The following is an 11045-nucleotide window of genomic DNA, read 5'->3' on the forward strand; positions in this document are numbered from 1 at the left end:
GTCCCCACCTGAAGAAGGACGCTTGTGTTGCGCCCGAAATGTCGTGATTTTATGTATTTGTTTCCATTTTTGTAATTTTAATTTTATATTTTTTTACCTACGTGACTTTACCGAAAAAAACAAAGAGTATGGATCCTTGCAGTCACGAAAACTTCAAATCTAGAAGTTCAACATTCGTGCATATACACACACACAGAGGAGATGTATGGATGTGACAGTGACAGAGATAACGGAGATGCAGGGAGGAGATGGTGTCAGATGGCAATCGAGGTAGCAGGCGATGGCAGGAGCAGACGATGATGATTCGGTGTTTCCCCTTCAAGGTTAATCCGAAAAATGGGAAAGCCCTCAGCCTAGCCGTGACATTTTCCCGACCGCCAGGGAAAAATATAAAATCTTACGGCACGGGCTATTGCGTAACGCCACAATCGTTCGCTACATTTAAAAATGATTGTGCAGTTGTAAGTGATCTGAGTATTCTTAAAATATGGGTGGGGATGGGGTGGGAAATGCGTCCTTTAAAATCAGATTCATTTTCTCTTCATTAGATCCAAAACCTATACTGTCCAGCAGCAGGGAGGAGACAGCAGCAGTAGCAACAGCAGCAGTAGCAGCAGTAGGGGCAGCAGTAACAGCAACAGTAGGGGCAGCAGCAGTAGCAGCAGTAGTAGTAGCAGCAGCAGTAGCAGCAGTAGTAGCAGTAACAGCAACAGTAGAGGCAGCAGTAGTAACAGTAGTAGGGGCAGCAGTAGTAGCAGTAACAGCAACCGTAGGGGTAGCAGCAGCAGTAGCAGCAGTAGTAGTAGTAGCAGTAGTAGCAGCAGCAGTAGCAGCAGCAGTAGTAGCAGCAGTAGCAGCAGCAGCAGTAGTAGCAGCAACAGTAGTAGCAGCAGTAGTAGGGGCAGCAGTAGCAGCAGTAGCAGTAGGGGCAGCAGTAGCAGCAGTAGTAGCAGCAGTAGCAGCAGTAGTAGGGGCAGCAATAGTAGCAGCAGTAGCAGCAGTAGAAGCAGCAGTAGGAGCAATAGCAGCAGTAGCAGCAGTAGTAAGGGCAGCAGTAGTAGCAGCAGAACCAGCAGTAGGAGCAGCAGGAGTAGCATCAGTAGCAGCAGTAGCAGCAGCAGAAGCAGCAATAGTAGCAGCAGTAGCAGCGGTAGCAGCAGTAGTAGCAGCAGCAGTAGCAGCGGTAGGAGCAGTAGTAGCAGCAGCAGTACGAGCTCCACATTGATATCTAGCTCTATAAGAGCTTTATAGCTTATCGGATTCATCCAGTGCAAATACATATACTGATATTCCGTACAACATCATCGCTGCTGCCATCGTCACACGCGAGAACACCAGGCATTATATCAACATACACAGTTATGATGATGTATGTATGTTGAGCTTCTTTCGTACCGTACGTGGACAACTGGAGAACGGGGAAAGGACAACAAAGATAATCACAAAAACTATTTTAAAGAAATTAGTTTTGAATCTAGATGATGTAAAAGTGCATGGCTCCGGTGACTTCCTCGTATCGGAAGGAAGAGCGTTCCACACGGCCGCAGAAGCGACATCTGTGCGTATGAGTTATACAATTCTCAGAGGATGTTTTTTAAATCCTTTATATTAAGTTCGCTTGCTTGCTTGCGTGCTTGCTTGCTTGCTTACGACCGTGCAAATCTTTCGGTCGTTTTTAACCCACTTCCCGTGATCCAATCGAGCTGACATTTTCCACACAGACTCGTTGTGCGTGACAATTAATTTTCGTGAATTTTTTTTCTCCAAAATTTTACACTGTTTAGGGAATTTTTTTAAAATATTTAATTACCAATTGCTTAATGCTGGCAGACAATCATCTGACCCATAGGTGGCAGCCATCTCAAGCCAGAGGACGAGAGGACTCTAGCCGCCACGCATATAAAGGATTTAGAGTGAAAAACTTTGTTTTTACGGGTTAATATTTTTTGCATGTTCACCGAAAGTACGTGCGGTTAATGCAGACTTGATTCCTTTTAAAAGATACCTCTTTGATGTTTGAACATATGAACACCTGTTTCATTGCCAGAAAGCGTAAAAGCTATTCTTAATTTTCATTATGTGTGCATGAGTGTGTGCCGTGCCGCCCGTCATAGGTGCTGCTCGCTAAACAGAACATACCGAACAAACTATACGGGGGACCTTGATCTTCGTGTGGACGTGTATGTGTGTTGAACGTCGTTCGCATCGTACGTAAGCCAACCGTGCTAATCGGAGGCGCGGTGGAACGACATCAAACTAAACCCAATAAAGCAGTAAAATCTACAATATGAGACCTCCTTTACCAGTGGCAAAATATAGCAATAGGGTTTTACCCTTTGACATGATCCCTTGTATAAAGGTGTCAGTTTTTGTACCAGTTGAAAGGGTAAAAACCTATTACTACAGTAAAATCTAGACTGTTTAAAACCTAGATGATTTAAAAGCGGCATATCTCCCGGTGGCTTTCTGATATCGGAAGGGAGGAACGTTCCAGACGGCCGCAGAAGTAGCGCACCTGAAAGCGCTGCGCGACGCGGTTGCATTTCAGACACTCCGCGCGTACGAATATGGGAGGCCCTGAACTCGTTTTTCTATCACGGCGATCACAGACCCGCCAATCAATCAATCGATAATTGCGACTGGCATCCCTCCCCCTTAGGCGAATGATTGTTAACGACCCTCCCTCGCCTCCCTCCCTTCCCTCCCCCGCCTCCCTCCCCCGCCTCTCTCCCTCCCCCGTCCCATCCCTCCCTCCATCGCCTCCCTCGCCTACCTCGCCCCTCCCTCCCTTAGCTCCCTTCCTCCCCCATCCCCTCCCTCCCCTCCCCCTCCCTCCCCTCCCTCCCTCCCCTCCCTCCCTCCCCTCCCTCCCTTGCCCCCCCTCCCTCCCTTGCGTCGCTCCTCCGCCCTCCGTTGTTGTTGGAGGGCGACTGTCTCCAACTGCCCAGTAGCGTGCTTCACGAGCCTCCTCCACTGAGGCCGATCTTGACACCGCTGGTACCAGTCATCGGCAAGTCCACTCAGCTCCACGTCCTCCTGTACCACATCACTCCATCTCTTTTCCAGCCCGTGCCGCGCCCGTCTAGCCCCCTCGATCCGGCCGAACAAAAGCTGTTTAGGCATGCGGTGGCTGGGCATGCGGGCTACATGACCCAGCCAACGCAGCCTTGCCTGCCGGAGGAGCTCACTGATGGGACTTTGCCCAGATCTTTCAAGGATTTGTGAGCTCCTCACACAATCCAGCCTGGTTAAACCCAGGATGGATCGTAGGCAGGCCAGCCTAAATGTTTCCAACCGGCGAAGATGCTCCACCAGGGGGGTCCACGTCTCGCAAGCGTAGAGAAGGGAGGGAATGACCGTGGCCGAGAAGACCTGAAGCTTCGTGCGGAGCGACAGACCAGGTAGCTTCCACACAGCGTTACGCAACCAATGAAAAGATATTGCCGCTCGACTGATTCGGAGTGAGACCTCTGCTGATAAACTGGAGCTGGTCAAAAGCACACTGCCCAGGTATGGGAAACTCTCCACTCTCTCCACAACTGCCCCATCACCAATTGGGAGTTGTGGGGGTGGAGTGTCCGATGGTACAAAATACCCAGGCAGGTGCTTAGTTTTGGTGGGGCTGATGGTAAGGCCCCATCTCTTAGTGGCACGCTCCAGTCTCAGCAGCAGCGTCTCCAACTCCTCTTCTGAATGAGCAGCTATTACCAAATCATCGGCATACATAACGTGGTTGACCAATAGGGAGCCATCCCTTGATCGTACCCGGGCGTCGATTAGCCTCCCATTATATCTGTACCAAATGGAAATTCCCCCGGTACAGCTATTGAAGGCTTCATGAACTACGCGGTCAAAATAGATGTTACATAATGTGGGAGCCAGAGGACATCCCTGTCGCACCCCAAGGTGTACAGGGAAAGGCTCCGACTCCCGGCCACGTAGTTTTACCCGGGCCCGCTCACCATCATGAAGGCCCTTAATGATCGTGAGCAGAGGGTCAGGGACTCCGAAAGCACGAAGAACAACCCAGAGCCCAGTCGTACTGATGGTATCATAGGCCTTGACCAGGTCAATAAAGCAGAGATGTAGGTCTTTTTGGAATTCCCTACACCTCTGCTGTAGCAGACGGACAGAAAATATGGCATCTGTGCAGGACCGCCCTTTCCTGAAACCGCACACATACACACACACATACACACATACACACACACATACAACAACAACCGCCATTCGCCACTAAGTGGCGGTGACGTCACCACGATGCTTGTGCCAGGCCAAGTGCACCTTGAGGCCACGTGAAGTGTCGAACGCCCGCTGGCAGGAGGTCACGGGGCAGACCCAGATGCCACGGGTCGACTGACCGAGATGACCGAGATGACTGGCTGATGCACCACCTGTGCCCCCTACTGTGCCTTCTCGACAGACCTGTTCTCCACCTGAGGATGGCTGCTTGCGTTGTGGCCGAAACGTCGTGAGAATTATTTTATTATGTTTTTTTATTTATTACTTTATTATTTCCATTCTACGTGACTTTACCGAAAGAACCAAGAAGATGAATCCCTGCAGTCACGAAAGCTTTAAATCGAAATGTAACCCCTTACTAGTTGGCTGTGTCGGGTGGTGGTGGGTTTTGACGACACATTGATAGCGGATGCGAGGAACGGGAAGGTGCAAACGGTTGGGGCGGGCGACCGAGAGAGCGGGAGGGAACACGCGGAGAGAGAACGGGTCCGAGGAGGGATCTGGAGCAAATAAGATGAACGGAGCGACGTAGCGAGAGTGGGGAGATGGGGCGAGATGGAAGGAGAGGGTGCGAGGTTGATCATCATAGAGAGATGCAGAGACGTGGTGCTGGTGGTGGGGGGTGATGGAGGGAGATGGGGGGAGACGGTGGAAGCTGTAAGGAGAGAGAGGGAGGGAGAGACGGTGAGTGGGAGGTGGAGATGGAGGGAGAGAGACGGTACGAGGTTGATCATCATAGAGAGATGCAGAGACGTGGTGGGGGGTGATGGAGGGAGACTGGGGGAGATGGGGGCAGAGAGAGGGAGGGGGGAGACGGTGAGTGGGAGGTGGAGATGGAGGGAGAGAGAGCTGGCGGGAGATGGGGGGAGAGCGCGCGCTGCGGATTTGGAGGCGCACGTGGTCCCGGCGCGGCCAATGAGAGCCGCCATAGAGGAGCGAGAGAGAGGAACTCTGCGCCTCGTGCATAGCGGGGGAGGAGTGGGGGGCGGGGGGGAGGAGGTGTGGGGGGAGGGGGGAGGAGGTGTGGGGGGAGGGGGGAGGAGGAGTGGGGGGGAGGGGGGGAAGAGTGGGGGGAGGGGGGAAGAGTGGGGGGGAGGGGGGAAGAGGTGGGGGGAGGGGAGAAGAGTGGGGGGAGGGGAGAAGAGTGGGGGGAGGGGAGGAGGGGGGAGTGGGGCGTAATGAAGGATGGAGGAAGGGAGAGGAGAGGGAGAAGGGGAGAGCGAGAGAGCGAGCGAGAGGTGGGGGTTTACATAAAGCAAAGTAAAAAAATGATGAACGAAGCAAAGTGCCGAATACACCGAGCATCTTCTTGTTTCCACTGATCGTAAGAAAAGAAAAAGAGGAGCGAGCAAGCTGCCGCCCTCGTCGCGATAGGACGGTGGATGAGGGCAGAGCGTTCACGAAGACTCGTCATAGAACTCCCACGCTCTCTCTCTCTCACGGACAACGCTACCCCCCCCTCCTACTCTGCCCCCCACCACCACCACCAGCTCACGTTTCTACGATTCTCAAGTCACCATTCGACGTCGTTAATGCTTCCCCCCACTCCCCCATCATCATCGTCGTCGTGGTTTGCACGTCGTGCAAGACGCTCGCAATCCGATGGTGTCGAACCGCCCATCGCAGACTCTCCCTCTGCCCCAAGCCGTTCGCGCACCCCACGCTCCTCCCGCCCGATGCATTCCCGCTCGTGTGTGCGCGTGTGTTTGTGTGTTTTGTTTTACATCTCAGTGTTTGTCTTCGGCTGCATGTCGCCTTCTCCAACCCCCCCCCCCCCGTGTCCTCTCTCTCTGCTTTACCGCTCTCGTCTCCCGCACCCCCCCCACCACCACTACCCCCCCCCCACCTCCAACTCCCCCCCCCCCCCCCACTCTCCACTTCTCTCTCCCACCATCTAACTCCATCCATCTCGCTCTGCTCCACTCTCTCTCGTGTACTCCCCTCCCCCATGTCCCTCCCTCTTCCCCATCTCCCTCCCTCTCCCCCATCTCCCTCCCTCTCCCCCATCTCCCTCCCTCTCCCCCATCTCCCTCCCTCTCCCCCATCTCCCTACCTCTCCCCCATCTCCCTCCCTCTCCCCCATCCCCCTACCTCTCCCCCATCTCCCTCCCTCTCCCCCATCCCCCTACCTCTCCCCCATCTCCCTCCCTCTCCCCCATCCCCCTACCTCTCCTCCATATCCCTACCTCTCCCCCATCTCCCTCCCTCTCCCCCATCTCCCTCCCTCTCCCCCATCTCCCTCCCTCTCCCCCATCTCCCTACCTCTCCCCCATCTCCCTCCCTCTCCCCCATCTCCCTCCCTCTCCTCCATCCCCCTACCTCTCCTCCATCTCCCTACCTCTCCCCCCATCTCCCTCCCTCTCCCCCATCTCCCTACCTCTCCCCCATCTCCCTCCTTCTCCCCCATCCCCCTACCTCTCCTCCATCTCCCTACCTCTCCCCCCATCTCCCTCCCTCTCCCCCATCTCCCTCCCTCTCCCCCATCTCCCCCCCCCCCCTCTCCCTCATCTACCTCTCGCTCCCTCTCTCCCATGTCTCTCCTCTCTCTCCCACCCCCACCATCTCTCCCCCATCTCTCTCCCACCCTCTCCCCCATCTCTCTCTCCCACCCCCACCATCTCTCCCCCATCTCTCTCCCACCCTCTCCCCCATCTCTCTCTCCCACCCCCACCATCTCTCCCCCATCTCTCTCCCACCCTCTCCCCCATCTCTCTCTCCCACCCCCACCATCTCTCCCCCATCTCTCTCCCACCCTCTCCCCATCTCTCTCTCCCACCCCCACCATCTCTCCCCCATCTCTCTCCCACCCTCTCCCCATCTCTCTCTCCCACCCCCACCATCTCTCCTCTCCCCCATCTCTCTCCCACCCTCTCCCCATCTCTCTCTCCCACCCCCACCATCTCTCGCCCCATCTCTCTCCCACCCTCTCCCCATCTCTCCTCTCCACCCCCACCATCTCTCCCCCATCTCTCTCCCACCCTCTCCCCATCTCTCTCTCCCACCCCACCATCTCTCCCCCATCTCTCTCCCACCCTCTCCCCATCTCTCTCTCCCACCCCCACCATCTCTCCCCCATCTCTCTCCCACCCTCTCCCCATCTCTCTCTCCCACCCCCACCATCTCTCCCCCATCTCTCTCCCACCCTCTCCCCATCTCTCTCCTCCCACCCCCACCATCTCGCCCCCATCTCTCTCCCACCCTCGTCCCCATCTCTCTCTCCCACCCCCACCATCTCTCCCCCATCTCTCTCCACCCTCTCCCCATCTCTCTCTCACTATCTCCCACCCCCACCATCTCTCCCCCATCTCTCTCCACCCTCTCCCCATCTCCTCTCTCCCACCCCCACCATCTCTCCCCCATCTCTCTTCCCACCCTCTCCCCATCTCTCTCTCCCACCCCCACCATCTCTCCCCCATCTCTCTCCCACCCTCTCCCCATCTCTCTCTCCCACCCCCACCATCTCTCCCCCATCTCTCTCTCCCCACCCCCACCATCTCTCCCCCATCTCTCTCCCACCCCTCTCCCCCATCTCTCTCTCCCCACCCCCACCATCTCTCCCCCATCTCTCTCCCACCCTCTCCCCATCTCTCTCTCCCACCCCCACCATCTCTCCCCCATCTCTCTCTCCCACCCTCTCCCCATCTCTCTCTCCCACCCCCACCATCTCTCCCCCATCTCTCTCTCCCACCCTCCTCCCCATCTCTCTCTCCCACCCCCACCATCTCTCCCCCATCTCTCTCCCACCCTCTCCCCCATCTCTCTCTCCCACCCCCACCATCTCTCCCCCCATCTCTCTCCCACCCTCTCCCCATCTCTCTCTCCCACCCCCACCATCTCCCCCCCCCCTCTCCCTCATCTACCTCTCGCTCCCTCTCCCCATGTCTCTCCTCTCTCTCCCACCCCCACCATCTCTCCCCCATCTCTCTCCCACCCTCTCCCCCTTCTCTCTCTCCCACCCCCACCATCTCTCCCCCATCTCTCTCCCACCCTCTCCCCATCTCTCTCTCCCACCCCCACCATCTCTCCCCCATCTCTCTCCCACCCTCTCCCCCATCTCTCTCTCCCACCCCCACCATCTCTCCCCCATCTCTCTCCCACCCTCTCCCCCATCTCTCTCTCCCACCCCCACCATCTCTCCCCCATCTCTCTCCCACCCTCTCCCCCATCTCTCTCTCCCACCCCCACCATCTCTCCCCCATCTCTCTCCCACCCTCTCCCCATCTCTCTCTCCCACCCCCACCATCTCCCCCCCCCCTCTCCCTCATCTACCTCTCGCTCCCTCTCCCCATGTCTCTCCTCTCTCTCCCACCCCCACCATCTCTCCCCATCTCTCTCCCACCCTCTCCCCATCTCTCTCTCCCACCCCCACCATCTCTCCCCCATCTCTCTCCCACCCTCTCCCCATCTCTCTCTCCCACCCCCACCATCTCTCCCCCATCTCTCTCCCACCCTCTCCCCATCTCTCTCTCCCACCCCCACCATCTCTCCCCCATCTCTCTCCCACCCTCTCCCCCATCTCTCTCTCCCACCCCCACCATCTCTCCCCCATCTCTCTCCCACCCTCTCCCCATCTCTCTCTCCCACCCCCACCATCTCTCCCCCATCTCTCTCCCACCCTCTCCCCATCTCTCTCTCCCACCCCCACCATCTCTCCCCCATCTCTCTCCCACCCTCTCCCCATCTCTCTCTCCCACCCCCACCATCTCTCGCTCTTTCTCCCCCCCCCCCGTCCCTCCCTCTCTCTCTATCTCCCCTCTCGCTCTCTCTCGCTCGCCGCTCTCCATCCCGCGGTCACCACACACAGTCGGTACCCTCTCTCCTGCTCACTCGGCTAAGATTCTGGTAGTCGCCTAGAGCTTACGTAACACACATCTCTCGCCAGCAGCACCACCATCAGCATCATCATCAGCAGCAGTATCGGCAGCATCATCATCAGCAGAAGCGTCGGCCCCCTCTCTAATCCTTTCCCACCACAAGCGTCACCATCGCCGTCATTAACTGCAACAACAACAGCAGCGGCAGCAGCAGCAGCATCGGGCGATCAGTAGCCACGGAGATAATACTCACGCCATAAGACTGACTGATAATACAATAGCCACAACCGCGTCCACCGCAACCACACTCATCCGCAGTCACCGCTCGCTCGCTCGCTCCAGCGATATCGACGGACGCCAACCAAAAACACAACCTGGATGGTGAAATCTCCGATAGCGCAGTCCAAGTGCGAAGATCAGACACAGCCAAGGCTGCAGCAGCAACAGCAACAGAATCATCGTCATCAGTAGCAGCGTCATAAACAGCTGCTGCTCCTGCTGCAGCGCAAACGACAGCATCATCGTCAACAGCACCATCATTCATCATCATCCTCAGCGGCGTCGGTAGCGCGCAACGCTAGCGGTAGCAGCAGCATCATCAACATCATCATCAATATCATCAGCAGCAGCAGCGTCAACATCATCAGCAGCAGCGTCAACATCATCAGCAGCAGCAGCGTCAACATCATCAGCAGCAGCAGCGTCAACATCATCATCAGCAGCATTATCAACATCATCATCATCAGCAGCATCATCAGCTGATCGTTGAGCTGCCAAGAAGGTGCATCGAGATGGATACGAGTTACCTGGTGTGCGGAGTGGCGTTCGTCTTCCTGCTGTTCTTCCAAGGTGAGTGCCACCTCGGGATGACAAGTGTACACACAAAGACAAAGATCCCCCGTATAGCCTGAACAGACTGTAGGGGCAAGTGCTGTTAGCGAGCACCTATGAAGGCCGGAACGGTACACGAGGGGGTGCGTGGCCAGCACCACGCCCGACCGCCTTTGTCTCCCTAGTGGCGATGTATACACACCGCACCAGGTACTCGTTTAAGGCTGAGTCGACCTAGGGGAGGCCCAGGACCGGTTCAGATAATCGTCACTGGTGTTAGCCGTGAGCGGGAATCGAACCCGGGTCGCCAGGTTCATAGCGCAGCGCGCTAACCGCTACACTGCCGCTCCCCAAGTGTACACACACGTACACACACACACACACGTGTGTGTGTGTACGTGTGCGTGTGTACGTGTGTGACCTGTACACGCATGAGTGTGTGTGTCTGTGTGTACGTGAGTCTTTGTCTATTCGCGGTCGTCATCTCAGTGAGTCAACCCATGGCACCTGAAGGGTCTGTCCCGTGACCTCCTGCTAGCAGCGAGCCACTTCACGTGGCCTCGAAGTGCACCTAGCATGGCACAAGCGCTGTGATGACGTCACCGCCGCTCAGTGTCGAATGGCGGTTGTTGTTGTTGTTGTGTGCGGAGTCTATCGGAGCGTCCTGCGCTACGAACCCGGTGACACGAGTTCGATTCTTGCTTGCTATGAATATCTTATTATCTGAACCGGTCCCGGGCCTTACATAGGTCGACTCGGCCTCAAATGAGTACCTGGTGCGGTGAGAAAAAAATATCGTCACTGGGGAGACAAAGGTGGTCGGGCGTGGTGATGGCCACCCACCCCCTCGTGTGCCGTTCCGTCCTTCATAGGTGCTCGCGAACAGCACTTGCCCCAACAGTTTGTTAAGGCTATACGGGGGATCTTTGTCTTTGCTTTTGGATATACATTATCGTGTGTGATGCAATGCATTGGATATATACATACACGTGTGTGTGTGATACAATGCATTGGATATACATACACGATGTATGTGTGATACAATGCATTGGATATACATACACGTGTGTGTGTGTGATGCAATGCATTGGATATACATACACGATGTATGTGTGATGCAATGCATTGGATATACATACACGTGTGTGTGTGATGCAA

General features: G+C 55.9%; 1 protein-coding gene across 1 annotated transcript in view; it reads left to right on the forward strand.

Moving 5' to 3' along the window:
• The first annotated feature begins 8991 nt into the window (after positions 1 to 8991).
• The window catches only part of LOC133342078 (protein CEPU-1-like), a 213418-nt gene continuing 211364 nt past the window's right edge, over positions 8992 to 11045 (forward strand). The window contains exon 1 of the mRNA XM_061551000.1: positions 8992 to 9905. Within this exon, the coding sequence (XP_061406984.1) occupies positions 9848 to 9905 (58 nt within the window). The 5' untranslated portion in view covers positions 8992 to 9847. The remainder of the gene's footprint in view (positions 9906 to 11045) is intronic.

The sequence above is a fragment of the Lethenteron reissneri genome, chromosome 13, assembly GCF_015708825.2.
Source record: "Lethenteron reissneri isolate LAM-NWPU_2019-01 chromosome 13, ASM1570882v1, whole genome shotgun sequence".
NCBI lineage: Eukaryota > Metazoa > Chordata > Hyperoartia > Petromyzontiformes > Petromyzontidae > Lethenteron > Lethenteron reissneri.